The 22778-nt window shown below is 41.8% G+C and overlaps 1 protein-coding gene across 6 annotated transcripts in view; it reads left to right on the top strand.

The window, feature by feature from the left end:
- ZC3H6 (zinc finger CCCH-type containing 6) overlaps positions 1–22778 on the top strand; it is a 518680-nt gene that overhangs the window by 28069 nt on the left and 467833 nt on the right. The window contains exons 2-4 of one of the 6 annotated variants that reach the window (XM_085612195.1): positions 15935–16000; positions 16653–16718; positions 17310–17375. The exons of 1 other annotated variant lie outside the window; for it this stretch is intronic. In XM_085612195.1, the coding sequence (XP_085468321.1) occupies positions 15935–16000; positions 16653–16718; positions 17310–17375 (198 nt within the window). Of the gene's footprint in view, positions 1–15934; positions 16001–16652; positions 16719–17309; positions 17376–19250; positions 19362–22778 lie in introns of those variants that run through there. 4 more of the 6 variants (XM_085612196.1, XM_085612197.1, XM_085612198.1 and 1 more) reach the window with 4 other exon arrangements.

Here is a 22778-nt window from a genome sequence, read left to right as displayed (position 1 = left end):
CCACACCCCATGTGCAAATGGTGCCCGAAGGTCAGCATTTGTGCATGGCTTATCAGTTACCGAAAATATGAAAGATTACCTTTCACAACGAAGCGCATAATATGTCCTCCATGTGCGCACGGTGCGCGAAGCGCATCGTGCGTACATGGCCCATCCCGCGTAACGTGGGCACGCGGTGCGCACAGCGCACCGCGTGACCACCGTGCGTGCACGGCACTAACTGCGTAAAGTGGGCGCGCGGTGCGCAAAGCGCACCGCGTGCTCACTGTGCGCGCACGGTGCGAAGCGCACCGTGCGCGCACGGAACGAACTGCGTTAACTGGGCGCGCACGCCACGAATGGCGTAAAGTAACTTAGCATTTAAAAAACCGTACAAATTCACTGAAAAAACCATAGGTTTCACACACGTTATAGTTAGGAATTAGCATTTAAAAAACCTTGCAAATTCACTGAAAAAACCATAGGTTTCACACATGTTATAGTTAGCTGGACATTTTACTGATAAAAAACCAATGAAATTCCCCCGTTATAGTTAGTGGAGGCAACTATAACTCACGCGACCGCAATCCTCTGCTGATGCTAATACTGTATTTAGACACTTATTTGCCCAGGTCTTCTTCCATTAAATTTTAGCTATACATATATTGCAAATATTTTTTTTTCATAAAGACACATATGTCATCAGCAGAGGATTGCGGTCGCGTGAGTTATAGTTGCCTCCACTAACTATAACGGGGGAATTTCATTGGTTTTTTATCAGTAAAATGTCCAGCTAACTATAACATGTGTGAAACCTATGGTTTTTTCAGTGAATATATATATATGTAGCTTATTGTAAAATAAGTATTTAAAAAATATAATAATACATTCATAAATTAGCATTTAAAAAACCTTGCAAATTCACTTAAAAAAACCATAGGTTTCACACACGTTATAGTTAGGAATTAGCATTTAAAAAACATTTGAAATTCACTAAAAAAACGATAGGTTTCACACACGTTATAGTTAGCTGGACATTTCACTCGTAAAAAACCAATGAAATTCCCCCGTTATAGTTAGTTCAGCTAACTATAACTCGCGCGCTCGCAATCCACTGCTGATGACGTCACATATTACATCACTCATGACATGGTCCGTGACATCACTCATGACATCACTCATGACATCACTGATGACGTCATCCATGTGATAAATTACCACATCTTCTCACACCCTAATATAACCTTTGATACACACCTTCAAAAATAGATACTAAAATGTTCAAAACAATGGACATACCAATACCAGTTACAACAACCTATTCAGTAATTCTAAGATCCACATACACATCCACTCATTCACCAACAGTCCTATACAGTCACTCATACATGTACTCACTCATCATATGTACTCATACACCTATACATCCTGTTACACAACGCCACTCATCTATAGAGTTACTCACACACATAGTCACTCATGCTAATAAAGAATCAAACATCCATTTACTTGCATATACAGTTATACACACACCACCACACTTACTTCTACAGAAACGTACACATACGTAGTCTTTTAAACAGTACCCTATAGAAACACATACTTATTCATACAGGAACTCTTTCAATCTCTCACTCTCACATATACTCACTTATATACACCAATAGTCACATATACTAGTTTAAAACATATGTAGTTACTCATAAAGACACTATTGAGACAGTCATTCACTCACTAACACACCCGTGCACACACTCATCCACCCATACACTCCTGCACACATGCTGTCTTCAACACATACAAACAGTGAGTCACTCATTCATGCACCTATGCACTACGTAATACCCACCACCGAACCATACAGACACTCAAACACTCATACTGATACTCAAAAAACCAACTAATAACCTGTATAGACACTCATGAAGCTACTCACCAACCCATGCAGCCACTTATACACAAAGTGAGAGACTGATACAGATATTTACATATTTAAACATTACTCACTAAGCCATGTATTCACTAAGATAGACTTAATCAGTCAGTTATACAATCAATTTTTCAAAAACAAATCATCCATTTAGACACTTATATACCCATTTATTCTTCCATCGACCTTGAGATATACATATATAAAACATATGTAATTTTCAGAAAAACACATATTCACTGGATGATGTCATCAGTGATGTCATTTGAGATGTCATCAGTGATGTCACTGACCATGTCATGAGTGATGTAATATGTGACGTCATCAGCAGTGCATTGCGGGCGCGCGTGTTATAGTTAGCTGAACTAACTATAACGGGGGAATTTCAATGGTTTTGTACGAGTGAAAAGTCCAGCTAACTATAACGCCCCTGAAACCTATGTTTTTTTCAGTGAATAGATAGATAGATACATACATACATACATACATACATGCATACATAAACTCATAAAAATCCTCTACAGTTTTGTCATCAAAGATGTCATTTCAGGTGTTGTAGCGATGTTATCAGTGTTGTTATAGAACATCATGAGTTGTGTATCATTCAGATTAATTAGCAGTACATGGGGAGGGCACAAGTTAGAGGTACTTTAGGGCATGAGTTATAGTTACCAGAATTAATTGTAACTGGTGAATTTTTGTGGTTTCTTTTTAGATTTAAACATTACTTTGTCACTGAACTGTTCATCTAACTATAACGTCACTTTAACTTTAGTTTTTTTGGGTGAATTTTTACGGAATTTCTTTAATGTAATGTAACTTTATTGCAATTCCTAACTATAACTTTACTTCAACCTTTGGTTCCAGCCTAGAGGGTGGCCGATGAGTTTAATAGTGTGGGATGATGGGCTACATCTAGAGTGAGACTCCTCTCTAGGGCTACCGATGTGAATAGTAGACTATAGAGAGAGATTGCCTAGAACACCCTATTTTATACTATCCTGCTTCATGACAGTACTTATGCCTTATAGTCCTCCTCTCAATTACAAGGGGTACAGGATGCCTTTATTTTCGCCCCCTAATGTAGCATTTTACCATCCTTTTCATAACACATCCAAAACCATACATACTCCAATACCAATAACTACATACCCACTTATTAACTGTTAGGTCTACATACACCTCCACTCATTCACCTGTACAGTAACTCACACTTACAGTCACTCCATACAAGACTATCATATGCATTTATACACCTCTATAGACACTCACACACCACCAATCATCCATAGAGGTACTCTCACACCTAGTCAGTCATGCAAATAATTACACTCCCATTTACTCACCTATGCGGTTATACACTCGAGTTCACTTAATCATAAAAATAGTACCACATTCTTACGCTCTTATAGAATCATTGATACAAGCACACACTCATCCATACAGTCACTCTCACAATCACACACTCTCACATCTACCCACTTATATACTCTTACACGCATATATACTGCCTTTCACATATGTAGTTAGTCACAAATGTACCACTGAGATATACATTCAATCACTAAAACACCCATACATACTCACTCAACCATACAGTCCATCACAGATGCACTCTTAAAACCATGCACCCATAGAATCACGCACTCACACATCTATGCATAGAGTCACACACACCCTACCCACACAAACACTCAGGAACCCATACAGATACTGAGACAAGCAATCAATAACTCATATAGACGCTCATATAGGTATTCACAAAACCATGCAGCCACTTACACACCAACATACAGAAACATACAGACATTTACACAGTTTAGTCACTAGTCTGCAGTAAGATACATTTAATGACTCACTTATAGAGTTAGTTACACACCACAGAAAATCATCCATTTACACACTTGTACACCCACTCATTCTTCAACAGGCCTTTCCCTATATATATTAAACATATTAAAATTGTTCAGAAACACATACTCACTGGATGATGTCATCAGTGATGTCATCAGTGATGTCATTTGAGATGTCATCAGTGGTGTCATGAGTGATGTAATATGTGACGTCCTCAGCAGTGGATTGCGGGCGCGCAAGTTATAGATAGCTGAACTAACTATAACGGGGGAATTTCATTGTTTTTTTACGAGTGAAATGTCCAGCTAACTATAACATGTGTGAAACCTATGGTTTTTTCAGTGAAATCTATATCTATGTCTATATCAAGGAAATGCTTTAAAAAACTACCGAAGATGGAGGTCATTATTTGGCGGCTGATCTTATTATTTGACAGTGAAGACTTAATAGCCTTCTTTCGTCTAAGTGTCCTGTCCAACACTCTTATCTAAAAATGTTCCATTGAAGTTCTGCTAGGGGATAGCTGATGACCCGCAAGAATTATTCAGGGGAAACCATAACAGAAACAATTGTGAAATGTGACCAGCAATACCATTGAACGGAAATAACTTTTAGTGACATTTTAATTGCATTGTTATCATGCTCAGAGCCCACAGGCTGCACTGCTCCTAGCCACAGCATGGTCGTTCATCAGTGGCACATAAAGTAACAGTAGATGTTGTAGCACCCAGGATTATGTGCTGCATGGCTAAATACATATAAGGTCCCAAATGCGAGACCTATTGCATTGCAAATGCTTGTTGTTATAAGGGGCTGGGGTGGAAAAGCTTTTCCACGTTTTCTTCTCCATCAGCGACTCTCTATGAAAAGTTACTGTGGTCTGTTTTTGGAAGAGAAAAACATGTAAGTGAAAGATAACTCTTTGGTGCTAACAAGGTAGATGACGCACACCCACTTTAAAGAGATCTCTCTCTGCTGACATTTTAAATTTCCATTCCTGTGCAGAAAGATCAAACCGGACTGTAGTGCTCTACCAAACTTGCTCAGGTTTACAGTTGGTCTTAAAAATAATGCATTTGTTTTAAAAAGAGGTTTGCTTCGCTGCCATCCGGTTGTATTGTCTGCGAGCTCCAGAGATGAGAGATTTTCTCTACTGGCGGATCAGCCAAAGCGCCTTATTTTGCACATGTTGTAAATTGGCAAGGCTAGTGTCCGGTAAATAAAGGCTGTTACAAGTGTGCAGCTTGGAAGATACATGACGAGACCGTAGATTTGCACAAAGCGCATGCTCACAGTCCCAAGCTGTGATAACCAACATTTTAGACTGTGAGGTACTTAGTCTGCTGGCTAGTGTGTGTTGATCCAGTGTTCGCTTCTATGAATAGTTTAGTTTTTCCAGTATTTAGTTTTAAATAGCAAGCATTGGCATAGCCAATCGGTCTCACCTATACAAGAGCTATGGTGTAGGAAATTGGTTACCTGGTTGAGAGGGTGAAACCCTACTCAAGCAGCAACTACATTATGTCAGAGTGAAACACAAGTAAACCCCGAATTACCCTCTGCCCACACATCTAGTAGCTTAGCACTGAAGCAGTCAGGCTTAACTTGGAGGCAGTGTGTAAAATTTATGCAACACTTCACACTATTAAAGGGAAAACACAACACAAGAAAAATCCCACCCCACCTAAGAAAAACAGTAAAATATAATACATTATTTGTGATCTAAACAACACAGAATCCAATAATTAGAACCAGAGCTAATGAATTTTAAATATTTATGTGAAAACTGCTTAGAAGCACAACGCGCTAATTGTGGTTATTTCGTTGCGCAGGACCGGGACAGTCACATGTTCAGGCCAACAGCAGTGGAGCATGGGCCGGATACAGGTACCAACTTAGGCCAGCTGAACAAAGTACCTTAAATCCTGGTTGCGAGGGTCCTGTGTTGAGGATGCGCCATTCAGCGGTGATACCGAGAAGCTGCAGGCTTGCTTTGCAAAGTCCTGCGTCTGAAATGTGTCACGCATCTGCAGTTCTGAGCAGCTGCGGACTGTGATACAAGGTCCTCGGTCAGGGATGCATCAAGCATCGACCGTTCCAACGCAGTGCTGTGAGGAAATTGCTGCACTGCATCAGTGCGGTCCAAGAGACCAGACTGGGCTGGCAGAGCACCTTTAGGCCCACTTCCAAGGGTCCAGGACTGGGGTGGAGCCTTTTTCTGTCCCTAAGCCTTTGATTAGGAGGCCAGCCAACTAGCCCTTTGAGTCGCTCTGGTGGTCCTGGGTTCAAGGTGTCAGTTCAACCCTTTTCACTCAAGCAGCAGAGTAGCAGGACAACAGAGTAGCAGTTCTTGCAGCGGAGCAGCACAGCTGTTCTTTTTCTGAGTCTTCCATGAGTCCTAATGTGTACTGAAGATTTGGGTCTGTGTCTAATATTTGTACTTGGTGCTAGCTTTGAAGTAGGGGAAGGTTCTGGAGGTTTCCACCCCAGGGGAATTTGCTGCCTCCCTGCCATAGCCCCAGCTTGTCTGCGGGCGCAAAAGACTAGTGTGAAACCCTTTGTGAGTGCCTTGAGGCAGAACCTTTGATAAGTGTAAGTGTGGTAGGTGACAGCTCCCCCCTCAAGTCAGAGATGGCCGGCACCTATTCCCCTTGTGTCTCACTGTCTGAGAGTAATGCACAAGGATCAACTTCCAGCTACACCTAGCCATGTGACCCAGGTACAGCCTGTAGTCACCAAATTGTTAGGAAAAGAAAATGTTAACTTTATGAAAGTGAGAGTTGTGACTTAAAATTTGACTTTAGCATTAAATAGGTTTTTAATTACAATACCTTAGACACCAAATTCAACATTCCTACTTGCTCCCAATTGAAAGTTATCACTTTTTGAATTTAATAGCGTAACTCGATGTTATCTTATGGAAGAGGTAGGCCTTGCAGTACTGAAAGACAGATTTAAGAGTTTTTTACTACCAAGACATATAAATGTGAAAAGTACATTACCAACTTTTTAAACACACTTCACACTTCCCAATGGGCTGTTTAGAGCCTACCGTAGAGATGACTTCTATTGTTTTAAAAAGGAAGGTTGATGCCCGGCAAAAGGTTTATTTTGCTAGTGCTAAATGTCTGTTTAAAAGTTCTACTTAAGTTAGTGGCACAATCAGTGCTTCAGGCCCACCAGTAGCATATAATTTACAGGCCTTGGGTATGTATAGTATCACTTTACTAGGGACCTACAAGTAAAATAAATGTGCCAATCGGGTTTCAGCCATATTTTTCATGTTTAAAGGAGAGAGCGCAAGCATTTGAAGGCAAAAAGTTTGGAAATGACCCTCATGACGGGGCCAAATCTAACATATTGACTTTGTCAATGTCTTTTAACCATATAAGTACAGCTGTGCGGCTGCTGTGCAATATGGTTGAAACCAGGGCACAAGTCCTATAAAAAGAAGTGGGGGGACTGACAATATGCAAATAACCTCATGACATCACGTGCTGAACGTGTCCCCGTGTCTGAAAATTACACAAGTACATGTTCAGCTTATTTCTCTGGGGCCCAGCTTCTTGGCAGGGGGGACGGCGTCCACCCTGTGAAAAGAGTGGGGGGGCGCTGTGTACCTGCGTATACCCCCGACTCGAGCCCTGGTTGAAACTTAAAAAAGTGCAATGAAGCTGCAAGTGTTGACTGCATTATAAGCCTTTTTTATTTTTTTTTATTACCTTCAACCTTGTTGCACAGCTGCGCGGATGCTGTACAACATGGCCTAAAACATTGACTCAGCCAAATAGGAAAGCTACCTGAATTTGTCGATGTTTTTTTTGTCATGTTCTGCAAATGTGTGATTACATGATTAACGCTAGCCGCACAGCAGCCACACTGCTGGACAACTTGGCTGAAAAAAACATTGAAAAACCAATAGATCCTGGAAAAGCAAAGACCTACTAGCTTTGCTAATGCTTTTTAGTTAAAACTAAATGACAAAACAGAGGTTGCTTGTTCTTCCCCAGTTCTCTTTCCCTTGGCCTTTCAGCGACAACAGCCTGTCCATAATCTCCCCTAACACTGCAGGTTCTGAAAAGCTTGAGGCTGATACGCATCTCCAGAGGAACACATTGGAAGGCAGAGGTGTCACAACTGTTTGAATAAATTAGGGAATAGCAATCCCAACTATGCCTGCCGTACAGGAGCCCTTCTGTACATAGGCAGCTCTTAGGAGCAGTATTCCTGAAGGCAGGCCATTGTTATAGGCGCTGGTTAAGAAGAGGCCTACAAGTGCTCCTACCGGAGAATCTGCATGTGAGAGGAGGTCAAGGGTCAACCCTGCATGTAAAACGCTATTGGATATTCGGAAGACTAAATGTTTCAAGCCCAGATATATGTAACAATCAGCCAATCAAGTGGCCGAGAAAGTACATGTATTGGTCGGTATTAGAGTTAATACGTTTCTAAGCGCTTATAGTTTTTGGTAGGATTAGATATTTCATTTATCAGTTATTGAACTACTTTACAAAATGCTTGAAGGCCTAGCACCACAACTATGGCCTTGCTACTGAAACACGAGAATGATGCACAGAGGCATACGCTATTAACAATGAGACACATTTAACTACTCTGGTTTCCCAGGTATATGATTGTAGAGACTTCCACATGTAAGCATCTAGCTACTACACCACTACTGACCAATGATTCATCAATGGCTCTAGCTTTCAGCTATGTAGCAAAATAAAATGCGAATATTATGGTAATACCTTGCAGGTAAATTATGATATGGGCTGTGCATTACTGTTAGGTTTAGGGCCCCGGTTTACATGATGGGTTTAAACTCATGTTACAATGACATAATGGCCATTCAGAGGGCAAACATATTTATTTAAAAAAAATAAAAAAAAGACGACTAGCTTGGAATTTGTGGGCGAATGGCTTCATGTAAAAGAAAAAGCATAGACAAAGCCTATAAGACTTGGAGAGATGTGTTGGCTTTGTCATTGTTTTTTCCACCATACTATAAAGCAGCTTGTCAGCTGGGCAGCATGGTTGAAAGTACATTTTTAAAAAGCGCTTCGACGTTGTCAAGGCCTGCTACCTAGGCTCTGCTTACTCTTGTCTCTTTGAGACATGCTGTAGTCAGGATATTTACATTAAGCGAACAGTGGTACTGCCACCTATCAGCTTATAGAAAGCGTCCAACGTCTTTATTAAATATGTCCCTCTCCTAGGATGAGACTAACATTCGATGAAAAATAAGCCCAAGAAACAGAAACTCATGTACTTCTGAATTGGTGTATGATTTAGTGAAAACTCAATACTGAAAAATTGAGAACAGGACATACATATGCACACACAGATATATGATGTGTATTTACACTTATTGACACATAACGTGAAGTGAAAACAAAGAAATCTATTTACATATCATAACACAATATATACATAACAAGTGAACGTATATTCAAGACAAACATTTAAACACAGTGTGAGAAAAAATGTAAATCTGATTCAACCCGACTTATAATCAGTCTGGTTATTCTTGATTATTATAGGTGATCAATAACACTTGATAGTGTGCGTCGACGTTTCGACCCCAGATATTATCGCAATATTTTGCTCATCGGGGGGGGGGAGGGTCTTCTTCAGGACTATATGTAGAGTCTGTGTGTGGCCTTGAATTAGGATTCCACCTGGATATCAAAGTATAGGTACTGTCAGCATGACTGCTTGATCATATATGGTTGACCTGAGTCAATACGTAGCTCTCCTTATCAGCTGATGCAGTTAAGGCTTAAAATGTTTTAAGTGCCATGACGCGGCCAATGTCGACTGAGTCATATCGCCTTTTTTAAAATAAATTTACTTTCACCATGCTGCTGTACAACGTGCCTAAACAAGCATTTGTAATGCAATAGGTCTTGCATTACTGAAAGCTTGAGCTATTGGCGTTCCAAATAATGCACCACTAATAGCTCAAACTTTCAGTAATGCAAGACCTATTGCACTGCAAATGCTTGTTTAATGTTGCAGTGCTATTGTAAAGCGCTGACACCTTTGTTGTATACATGTAACTCTGGCACTTACCTGCTGCTAGCACCAACAGGAACACGACCAGTAACTTCTTAGTAATGTGCAAAATGGATTGCTCATCAAAAAATTATGTCTTTTCAACCATGCTGCACAACAGTTGCGCTGCTGTACAACATGGCTAAAAATAATCTATTAACCGATTCAATATATCTCACATAGGTGATACCTCATGGCTGTGCCAATGCTTGTTAGATGTAGGAATGGAAAAGAGTTGGCAGTAGCTACTAGTTCCACCGGAAAGGCTTAAAAACTATTCTATTATTGTATTTAGATGGATCATTAAGATTATTATATATTGTTATACCTGCTTTAGAAATGGCGCAGCATCTGGATTTTTGCCCCCTCCCAACCCCCCACCCGATGACAATGCTTTTACTGAACTAAGAAGCAAGTCAGGGGTCATGTGTACCCTGTATGTGGGCTTGATTCTTATTATACATGGAACAATTTAAAAAAACAGATGTTTGTACAACAAAAGTGCAGAACAGGCATAGTTGAAGATTATCTTGTATGTGATAATGAAGAAGAAAAAAACGATCCGCAAAATGACATAGTTGCTTAGGATCACACAATTTGAGACCAGTTTACGGGTCAAGTACATTACAATTGGGTTGAGAAAATTATTAATCAAGTTACTAGTAACATTTTTATATAATTTTTTTAGGCCTGGCCACGAATGTTGCCATTCAGGGACCAATTCAAGGCATCAGTGCCACTTTGATGTCTCGAGATGGATGAGGGCTCCCGCCTGAAGACGGTTGAGGAACTCCTTATCTAAGGGTTTTCTGAATCTGCCTGCCAAGGAACTGGCCTGTTTCTTCCTTGAAGCCCATTCTTATGATTTAGTTTGGAGGCTGTCCTCTGGGCCCTGCATGTCTGAAAATGTAATTGCATTTATATAGCACTTACTACCCCCAGACAAGGCGTCAAAGTGCTTTTCGGCAAGTAGCACGATACTCCGGAACCCAAAAAAGATTATGGGCGAGTTAGTATAGGGAAATATGAAATTTATTTGAGCACTGTGAGCCTGTCATTTGGGTTGAAAAGGATAATAGAAGAATAGAAGAGGGAGGGGTTTGCATTTATATACCCCTTGGTAACCCTGATTAAGCATCAAAGTAATTTCCGAGGAGTAGCATGCTACTCCGGAATCCAAACATGATTAGTGTTGAATTAGTATAGGGAAATATGAAATTAACGTGAGCGGTGGACATATGAGTCTGTTAGTTGGATTGAAAAGGATAGCGGAGGGATCGAAGAGGGAATGGTCTAGAAAGTGTTTATTTTGCAATCATATCCGCAGTAGCAGGTTTGGCATGAGTAGGGGGTAAGAGTCAGAGGGAAGGGTTTTGAAAGGCTTGTTCGGGAGATCGGAATAGTAAGAGGTGTGAGATGATGCAAGGGAGGGGTAAAGGAGGGAGGAGTCTAGAAAGGTTTTTTGGGGGATCATAGTAGAGAAGGGAAGAGTCTACATAAGGTTATATTGGAGATCATAGACTGAGAGTAGAGGTAGAGGATATATTAAGAGAGATATAGGGTGAGAAATTGGGCAGCCCATTGCAGAGAGTAATATATTGAGGTTTGGGATGTGTCAGAGAGTTGAGGTAGAGGATACATTGAGAAAGGTATGTGGTGAGATATAGGGTAGTGTATTGGAGATGCTGAATTAGGAGGAAAGGAATTAGGGCGAAAGTAATAAATACATAAGTACATGGAAGGTCTGTATGTATCTTGTTATCTGTGTTGGGGTGGGAGGACCGGGGGCAACCATGGCTTACATCCCTGCATGAGTTACCCTGGGAATCATCAGTTGCCCTGGGAATCATCCCTGTCAGGGATCATTGAGAGGTTTGGACTGTCATTGGGAGTGTCTGTGTTGTCCCCCCCCCCCCACCCCCCAGACCTCAGGACTGGTAGGATTATAGGGTTCGCTATCTGGGTTTAGGGAGCAAGCCAGAAAGGCCCTTTTGATACTATCAAATGTGTCAAGGTCCACTCTGTGAGAGTGTTTCCGTTTCGTCCCTGTTGTTGATCAGGGTGTCTTAGGTTGTGGAACCCCTGAGGACCCAGGTTGGTGTTCCCTCTAAGGAAGGGGTGTTCAAAGCACTTCTGTGCGAGTTTTAATTGCCTGTTTTGTAAGGGAGCCATGGCTTCTGACACTGCTTTGTGGATGGAAGCATCTATTGCCTCACAAATGTCCTCCTCAGTTGGCAGATATAACACATATTCCTCAGGAGCAGTCCATTCCTTACATTGTAAGACTTGTTATTGCTGTGGGGTACCAGTGGATTGTATATCGCAAAGGTTCAATTTAGGTGGGTCTCTACCCTGGGGACACCTGTAAGCCCTGTAGTTTTGCTGGTCTCAGTAATCTGGTTTTCTTTGCCTGGGTCATTGTCTCTGTACTGCTGTATACAGAACCTGTGTTGAGGAGCATTCCGACTCTAGGCTGCGGAGGAAGAATCTGCCAATAATATGTTTCCCGGAGGCTCCTGCCACAGTTGATTGCACTGCTCCTTTCTCAGCAAGAAACCTTGCAGAGCCAATCCGCGCCGACCTCAGCAGCTGAGGGGTGCATCCTCAATTTGGCGTGCATTTTAAAGCGCGGGCACCCTCTAGTGGTTGGAAGAACACTGCCCTGGCAGCCACCGCCTAACCAGCATGTCATTAGGAGTGTCACATGAGGAGTGTCCAGCATTCCCGCGGTCCGCCGTAAAGGAAAAGTTAGAGATTAAATGAGCAATAAAAGAGCTAATAATGTTGAGAAAAAATATTCAGGCCCGAGTAGAGCACCAGGAGCACTTAACGTACGGCTGCTGGAGCAGCTAAGGAAGAAGGGGGCATGAAGGTCAACAAACGACTATATAGAAGGACTGTTGTTGATCAGATTCTGCTGGTTACGCAGAACAGTGTGTTAGGGCGACAACGTCAAGAGTGTAGGGACTGAGTCCCTCTACCGCTTCAGTACCTGTCGGCCCAATTCTGGCTAGCTCGCAGTGCCTCATATAATGTCGCAAAAGCAGACGTGTTATATGTGGCTATGCAGAGCGAGCAGAGGCTGTCTAAAATGTTTAAAATGCAAACTAAGGGAGAACCAAAGGGGACCTTAAGGGAAATCACTACACCCTCTCCTGGGCCGTGAAAGCAACTTGGCTACTAATAAAGTAATAGAAATCACATGCTAAGCAAATTCAATGCGATGCTCATGTGTATAATAAACAAAAATTGGCTTTATAAAAACAGAATTGACAATTTAGAAAAGGGGCTGGATTAACCAGGAAACAGAGCGAACCACAATTTCTTCCACGTAGTCATTGTTTATTAAATCCAGCATCTGCAGATGATTCCGCAATAGTCTCATTCAGAAGCTCCAAATAACAGATATGATCCTCATTATCAGCCGATCCTGAGGAAGTATTTTCTTGTGCTGCATCTGTGCTATTAGAGCTAGGAGCCAAAGCATCCATTTCCCTAGAAGGAAGTGGCTCATAGCAGGCGTCTTGAATCAGCTGCAAGTTCATTGGACAACTCCGAAAATGGGTGGTTATCAGACTCATCAATCGCTCCGTGTCCAGCGGAACAATCGGATGCATTGCAAAACAAACATCGAGTGCCTATTCAAAGGGGCACTGGACTCAATGAAACACGGGTTGCATGCCGGAAAAGAAGGCAAGTCTGAAAGACAACGACCAGTCAGTGTTCAGTTTGCTTTTAAAAAGTGCGCTATACCGGCAGTATTGAAAATATAAAAAAATTTGATATACAGGCTCACCAAAATGCTGTGGGACATTGGTGCTTAAAAGCGACTGTATTTTACCGGATGTCCTTGTAACCTGCAGTTCAAAGGTTTTTCAGGCAGATTTCCCAAGCCACCCAAACAGAGCCAGACCCTAGCGCTCCCCTACCCTCACAGGCCCCCCTTGAAGTGAGCCACCCCTCTGACCACCCTCAGTAGACAGTCCGACTGGCGCTGACAAGAAGCTGCCGCCTATTGATAGTGGACCTAAGAGGAGCTATGCCCCCCTTTCCCCCCGCCCCCAACCCCCTGAGTTTATATGTCCCCAGTTTGGTTACACCCACGGATCACCCCTTTACATTGTCACACATAGACAACATAGGTCTAACACCTGCTATTGGGGAATGATAGGTTCTTTCCTTTCACCTTATGGAAACCCCCATACAGGCTGACACCTCAACCTGCTATACACGCGCAAGGCGGCACGCTCGCCATCCACCAATAGACATGCAGGTACTCATTATGAATCTCTCAATGATGACTGTAACGCCATGATTAACATCACTGCTTGCTGTATAACCTGTATGATAACTGTAAAATCCAATAAAAAGGTTTACCAAAAAAAAATCTTGTCACATTTGCTTGGCTTTCAGAGACAGATGTCAAGTACATTACAGTTAGGTCGAGTAGATTTTTCAAGTTACTAGACCTGCGGGTCTAGTAAAAGTTTTATGATTTTTCAAGCCCTGCAAGTGCAATTTTGTGCTGGAGATCAACCCCAGGGAATTTAGCTCACCAGACAGTGTGTGCTTCTGATTCCTCTTGCACGTGCTTGTGCCTTCTGTTAAAAGTGACTGTGCTGGTTTTTATCCGGAGCATCGTCTTGACATTTGGGAATTCTCTTAGCTCTTGGTTGCTTTGGTGGCTCTTTTTTGGACCTGCACCACAGTCCTTAGAGGGACAGGTCACTGATGGGCCTTGAACATGATCTTGCTTACTTTCTCACAGTGGCCACACCTCTCATTATACTGGCTGGCTTCTTGATATCTCAGGTTCAAGTTTGAAGAATAAGCAGAGCAAGTTCCAGCCACCAAGAGATCAGTTACTGAATCACAGTCCTAGGAAGCACTTGCGCTCCTCTGTATGAGCTCCTTTTGAGGTCTAGAGTATTATCCCTGTACCAACTATATCCTGATAACAGGTATAGAAGCCATTGCTTATCCAAAGCACTGGCAGGAAGCTAGTACCCAGTTGTGTTGAGTCTGCAGCCTACCTGTCCAATGTCCACCTTTGTAGGCTTGTTTCTGAGCTTTGTATGGATGTGTATTGTGCATACTGGGCCTATCATCTGGGAAACCATTAAAAGGCTTGTAGGAAAATAGCCGACTGAAGAGCGCCTTCTCTGTTCAGACTCACTTTGAGACTGAGAGATTATATTTTGTGAGTCACCATGTTACACCCAGACATACACTTCTAAACTCATATGCCATGTATGTGGAGGCAGGGTTTGGCTGAAGGACCACAGTAATGGGGTACAGAACTAATTTTACAGAGGAAGTTTTGACGTCCCTTAGTGTGTTGGTAAGTTGACCTGTATCTGGATGATAAAATCACTTACAGAAATCAGCTGCTCAATAGCATGTTGGAAAGGAGATACACTTCTGATGTATGGGTGTGGTTACTCTTTTGATGCATTTCCAGAAAAGGTGAGTAGAGTATATTGATGGGGAGCGACAAAAATACAAAAGCCAGACTTGCCAGTGAGATTGAGTATACAAGGCAACTGGAGAAACCTGGAAAATCCAGAACACAAATGTAGGTGACGGCAGATCAAGCACACTCAATTTAAAGGAAAGGTTTGCATTTATGACAAAATTAGTGGTCTGGATTGAGAAATAATAAATTATTTAGCTGATTAAAGGTACTTTCTGAATTTAATCAGGAAACACAGTGTAGATTGATGTCTCTTCTGTTATTTTTGGCACTATTCCACATTAGCCATTTTGATTTCCTGAACCATTTTCTGGTGGTTCAGTTGTTAGTCTGATAAGTGCCATTCAGACTAAGCAGCTACCACTGCTTATACATTAGTGACAACCAGCAAATTGTCCCCAATTTCGATTTTTAATGAACTGCTTGGGGTGTCTGATTTTACTTCTCTTTTACCATTTGTTATGTGTCTAAACATAAGCATTTTTTGCCCGGTTAAGGTAAATGGGAGCTAGAATGAAAGTCTGCAAGAGTGATCATACCTGAAAATAAATAAAGATATCTTCATAAGTGAGTGTAGGCATCAAAGAAAGTAAAGGAATTAGTGAGTTACTTAGTAACAGGGCATACTCTACTACCTACAGTCAGACAGAGAGTGACAGCAGTACATGGGGACTGAAATATCAGCCTGGGAAGAGAAGACGGCAAAGGTAAGCAAGATGTTGATTATATTGATTTCACTTTTGGTGTGTTGTCACGGCGTTTGGTCTTGGTTGTCACCCTTCTTTTAAATATCTACAATATCTTTTTTGTGTTTTGGGAAGTAGGTTACTAATTTACTTCTGGTGAAAGCACTCTGTGGGGCACAACTATTCTCTATATTGGCCATTGTAACTCCTGGCACCAAATGTGCTTGGTAAAAAAGGGTTCCACCACAACTGATCCTTAAGCGAGAGTATTTTATTGAATCTACGTGGCTTCACCTAATAGCTTGATCGGAGTGTCCAATCTCAGTGATTGCTTGTTGTAGGGGTGTTCATCGTAGGTCTAAGGACTGCATCAATTGCATATTTTGTTAGACAATCACTGATTGTATAATGGGTTTAAATTTATATTTAATGTGGGTTTAATATGGATTTTGCAAATGTTTGGTATGGCCTGAGGCCTTCGGAACCTAATTTGAACACCTCTGCCTTATTGGGTTATATGTGGTTTTGAACAGTTGTTTTCATCTCATGTGAAAGCTTCTTGCAAGCAACGATCATATGGGTACGGTTATCTTGAAGTGTGTGTTTAGGTATCTAAGGAAGTCAAAGGATTAGTGAGTGTACTTATTAATAGGGTTTACTCTACTACCTACAGTCAGTCAGAGAGTGACAGCAGTGCAAGTGAGCTGAATTGTCTGCCTGAAAAGAGAAGACAGCTAAGGTAAGGAAAGAAGTTGATAATCTTGATTTCACTTTTGGTTTGCTGTCACAGCAGTATTGAGTTTTGTTTTGCTCCCAGTTTTTAGGGATCTATTTTATCAATATATTTTAGTTATGTATTTATACATATTGTTAGAAGTGAGTGAGGCAATCTCATTTCTTTGCATTGTCCTTGACTTTATCTTACAATACATTTTCATAAGTCTCTGATCTGATTGATAATTTGTTCAGCATTGTAGGTCCTTGTTCGCTGGCTTCATTTAATATATTTAGGATGACCTCAAACGTTATAATGAGTTTCCATTTGGATTCATTGTATGTACAGCTCCCTTTCCTGGATGACCTAATAATCTAACATGGACCTAGCTTTCCAGGACTTACGTTGAACATCACTGACCTATCGGATAGTCGGTGGTTATTGCAGTTGGTTTTAAGTATGAGTAAAGATATCTGTCAGGTTATACGAAAGCTTATTATATGTGATCATATATTACTTATGATGTGCAAAGAAACCTTCAACGGAGGGTCTAGTTAACTAAGAAAGTCAAGGGATTGATGAGTATGCTCACAAGGTTTATTCTACTACTTACAGTCAGACAGAGAGTGATGGCAGTGCAAATAAGCTGAAATGTCAGTCTTTAAAGCGAAAACAACAGAGGTAAGGCACACTGTTGGTTAAATTGATTTCACTTTTGATTTGATATTACTTGTTGTTTCCAAAGTGTCCTTTCTGTGTCGTTTGGGAAGTGATTACCCTTCTTTTCGGTGTGCTTGGAGATTCTGGCTGATATATCATACCAACATTATAATTTTACACTGTTTAGTAACAGAATTTGAGCTTCAAAAGATGTGTCTGTTGACTCTATGGTAATAATATTGCTGCAGTAGCTCGGTCGCAACTCCAGTCCCTACACTTTCACAAATAAAGAATGGGAAAAAGTTTATTACCGTTCAGGACAAACGGTGCGTAATGTCTCAAGTAGAGAAATCGCTACCAAGATAGTAACTTACTGGTATTTAACTAACTTACTAACTTTCCTGTTCAAGTTTATGAAACGCTGCCAAATGTCCTCTCTGGGAGCAGCACAGCAAGCCATTCCCTCATTGTGTGTTTCTAGTGTCTCGCAGAGCAAACTAGCTGCATTAACTATGTCATATATTAGGGATGGAAAAGCTGACACTCTCTATGGAGCACAAAGCAGATGCCGTCGAAGAGATATGGGACCCATATATGAACCCCCTTTTGTCCGAGTTAAGCGAGTTGAATTTTCCCAAAATTCTTAATTTACTGCATATAATACCCACTGCTTCAGAAAGCAGACACGTTTCGTGTCGACAGGTACAGCATCAATCAATCAGTCAGTTCAGTTCTGTTCACTTTATGTCGCCAGTACAAAACAGCGGCATAAAAGGTATTCTACTTACAATGTGCATTATATTAATCCTAAAAACTTAAAAATGCGTAGTTATACACAATTTCTTAAAAATTCCAGTTATTACATACTTGGATAAAACAAACCTAAAAAAGTATAAAATGAACTTGTCGAAAATCATGTATTAGTGTCAAAAAAGTTTGGAATTACAGGAATTGTTTTTATGGCACACTGTAAAAACGAGGCAAGACAATAACAGCACGACATTGTCTAAATTTAAGGGTACGCATAAGTGGAAGAGCATATCTTTTTCTGTCCTCAGTATACAGACTACAAAAGAATAGCAGGTGAAGCTCCCCTTGCGGGGACCGTCCATCACATGGGCAAGCTGAGAGGGCATCTGCAGTTTAACCATTTGAAGGAAAACCTAACATAAAAGGAATAAATTTTAAACAGAATGTTAGCAACCGACGTCTATGTTGGGGTCTTGTAACAAAGGATAAATATGTAGTATCAGTATAGTTTATTCGGGGTATTAAGTTTAATTGTATGACCCTGGTCTTTTTAGGTCGAGCCTGAGCCAGCGCGCATGTGCTGCTCCGCGAGGCTTCTTGTAAGCACTCTAAACTTCTCTGTGTGGGTCTGACTCCCCCCATGCATTGGGTTGTTTGTTGCCTGTGTCATTTAGTTATTATAGCCTGCAAATGGCTAAAGGCGGGCGCATGTCCCACTTCTTTTGCAAATGTTCACTCCCACAGCGTTTTGCTTGTGGGAGCGAGCAGCGGTGCGCAGGGCGGCAGCTGTAGTGCCTCCTTGTTTCCCCTGCACCACTCCCCCTTTTCTCCCTGTGCCCACCCCCACCACTCTTATTGAGCTACTTGTTTTTCCCCCCTCCAACTAAAGTCTAGCACCTCTATTTATCGTCTGCCATCTTGGTTCGCAGTGTCCGGTGCTACACCCAGTCTCCATCTGCCGCACATCATCAGTCTTGGTTTACTTTCCTCTTATCTAGCCGAGTGCGTAACTCGCCCCTGCGCTCCCAGCCCAATTTGCCCCTAAAACCACTTCTTGAGTATACTAAATGTACGGTGGCTCATGTGTGGAGGGCAGCTGTTTCCTAGGCATGCTTTCATTTTTCGCTGTTCGGGCTTGGGCCTTAGTCTGGCGAGGTGCGCCCCATTCCCCCTGCCTATATATGGTTTATATATTGGGGTTGCGCATCCTGCAGTCATGTCTTCGTACAACCACAGAGCCTGACAGCATAACTACTGGTAAGTGATCATTGGGACGGTTCAGTTAACAGTTTGTAACCTTGTAACGGTTCGTCTATACTCCCCTCTGGTAAGTGTTTCTACTTCTCAGCATCTAACATTACCTAGTGTTCGTGGCTTTTTTCTTTTAATTAACAGAATTAATGATGGTGGTTCTTGTGACAAAGAAAACAGTATACTTTTACGGTACTGCCAGGGACTAGGGGTTTTGTGTTAGTTTGCACAAAAGTGGATGAAAACGGCAACATTTTAAGTTGTCGTATTTGGTAATCGTCTCTGCATGCCTTTTTAAACCTTTGCAGAGAAGTGCCTGTTTTGTCATTAAATAAAAATTTGCTGCTGCGCAGTTGAAAGTGTAGGTGTGCCATTTGGCAGGATTTGTGTGGTGCACTTTTGGGGAGGGTGCATGCGATTCACTGTAAATGGCAATTGTGCATGCTGAGGGTCTTAAAGTGAAGATAGTATAATTGCAGGCCTGGGGGTGATGCTGTTTATTTTATCCACATGCCCTTTCCTCTGTCTTCCCTTTCACCCACCCGGGTTTTGTTCCTTTTCTCCTTTCTCTGTTACAGATACAGTTTAGAAAGTGCTAAATCCTCTGACTGCCTCCAGCGTGACCCCTGATCACCTCAGCATCAACCTCTCTCAACCTTCCACCAATTTCTCCTCCACTACCACCCCCTTGTTTGTGACAGCGGGGGTCTCCTCCGACTCCAGCATTCCAAACCCTCTTCCGACCGCCCCCTGTGTCTCCAGTCTGCTTAGCATAAAAACCCGTCCCTCTCCTGGCTCTAAATGTTGTGTCTGGCGCTAAGGGGGCCAGCACACCTACTAACCAAGGCTATAAAATGGCTTAGGGAAGGTATTAATCATTTTGAATGTATATTCATTTAATAAACAACTGTTGTGCTTATCTCTAAATTAGTCAAACAGCATCACCAAGTGGCAGACTGTCATAAATGTCGGAGTTGACTATTAATTGTTGGTGCCGAGCACCGGAAACCACTGGCTCAAATTAAGCATTGCAGTGGATGCATCTTGCAGTTGTACTGCAGGGCATGGTGTATGCACAGTATGGCACGGTGTTAGCAGGCCACAGCATGCCACAGCATGTGTGTGTGTGTGATCTGCCCATGGTGCACTGGTTATGCATTTTTAACACTATGGCTCACAGTGTTCACTCTCACATAAGGGCCCATGTTGGCCCCTGTTGTAAGTGCCATCACCAGCTCCTGTGGTAAACAGACAACCTTCCTCTTTAAACTCCCCCATGTCGCATGAAGCACGTTTTGCTCTTCCATGACTTTCAGGGCACCCTCTGCACCCCGTGTTGCGCTATGCACTTTGTTCTGGTGTTCCTGTGCACACGTTGTTCAGATGGTCTTACAGTTGCTGTCCCCTGCTTTACAAATCACCCTCTCCTCACGCTGCTCTACAACATAGCTCAAAGACATTGGCAAAGCCAGTAGTTCTAGCTAAACACTTATAAGGTCCCGAAGCGAGACCTATTGGCTATGTCAATGCTTGTTACAATTAGAATCCCATCTATCTCTCTTTAGTTTTCCTAATATTGACTCTTTTATTTCAGCCTTAGAGACGAATGAACATGTAGTTGGATTGTCGAATAATTTGTCCCTGCCGATAGAGTATTTACATATTGGAACCAATTTAACTTTCTTATACCACACAATTTCTTGAGTTAACTTCAATGATTCTCTTCTCCAGATTGAGTGCCATAGGAGAATCGGACCAGAACTAATCTAATCTGAAATATAGGGTAATCCAGTTCAGAATGACAATTATAGGTGGCGCACAATTGAGGGACACCTGCTAACCTTTTTTAAAAACAGTATCCTCGGTTTGTTGTAAAATAGATGTATTAGGTATTCCCTACACGGCTGCCCCATATGTGGCAACAGATATTGATTTTGCCCCATAGATCTTTTTAACTGTATCTGTTGGTTTGGAACCAAGCTTATTTATGAATCCAAATAGGGCTCCTATGCTCCTTTCCATTAGGAGCCCTCTGCTCACCACCATATTTTTCCACATATTTTTTTTAATCAAATAGTACTCCAAGATAAGAAAAAGTAACAACCACCTCCAGTTTTCTCCCTTCTATAGTTAATCTTGTTTTGTTTTTTAAGACTCGTTCCTGCCACCAACACATAAGACTTGGATTCATTTACCTCAAGATCAAGGTTATGCATACATTTAGTATTCAGTCCTATTAGGCTCTGCAATGCGTTGCCGGTCCGGGCCAATAGCAACGCATCGTCCTCATATAAGATTATCGGGACGGGCGATGAACCAACATAAGGAACATCTGCGTAGACCCTCAGCTTCCACGGCGTTAGTATATAAGGAAAAGAGAAAGGGGCAAGAACACACCCCTGTCTCACACCCCGAGTAATCCGGAAATATCTTGTACATTCACCCTGCCTTCCATAGCGGACATATGCTGAAGCAGCAGAATACATCTCACGGATAAAATTAATTATGGGCTTGTCTGTGCCCATACATCCCATTATTGACCATAGTTTATCATAGGCCACACAATCGAAGGCGGCTTACAAGCCCATAAATGCCATATAAAGATTGTCATCCCTAGCCGCATTGTATTCCTTTCCTGATCCCAAGATTCTAGCCTGTTCAGAAGTAAACGACAAATTAGTTTAGCTTTGCCATCCAGAAGAGATATAGGTCTATAGTTTTTAAGGATAGCCTTGTCTCCCTTTTTGTATAGTGGGATGAGAACCGTCTTTTTCCAAAATGGGATACTCCTGTTTGGGCTAGAGCATTAAAAAGTTGGTAAGTAATGGGCCCATAGCTCCCGGTTATTTAGAAAGAAATCAATGGGAACCCAGTCGGGGCCAGATGACCTCAGTACTACACTGGTTGAAGGCAAAACTAATTTCAGCTAAACTAAATGATAATGTACACTCAGGGGTAGGTGCTGAATAACCAGATAACACATAAAGATCTCCCCCAGGGTACCCAAAGACTTCTTCAAAATATGCCACCCATGCCTCCTCACTCACGTGCAGGTCCAGAGTAATCTTTTGTTCGTCCTTCAGGAACGGAGCATTAATTAGGCTCTAAAAGTTCCTGCTACTCTTTGTTATTGCTGCTTGTTGTAACCTTTCCCAGGCTTCCTGCTTTAGAGACCTCATCCTATTGGCTCTAGCTTCTTTATAAGAGCAGCGTGACATTTTTGCCAAGGCCATGTCTCCAGGATTCGCTCTCCGAGCAGAATGAAGAGTCTTCAATGCCTTACTACAGGCATTATCAAACCAACCTACCTCACTGTGAGCCTGCCGAGCACTCGGCCGAAGAAGGTTACTATGAATTTCGCCTAAGATCTTTTCAAAGGCTAATGGAATTTCTGTAACAGGAGAGTTTGGGTCTAGACAGGTA

The sequence above is a fragment of the Triturus cristatus genome, chromosome 6 (genome assembly GCF_964204655.1).
Source record: "Triturus cristatus chromosome 6, aTriCri1.1, whole genome shotgun sequence".
In the NCBI taxonomy this organism is placed as follows: domain Eukaryota; kingdom Metazoa; phylum Chordata; class Amphibia; order Caudata; family Salamandridae; genus Triturus; species Triturus cristatus.
Note: the sequence above shows the minus strand (reverse complement) of the source record. Positions and strands in the feature narration are given on the sequence as shown.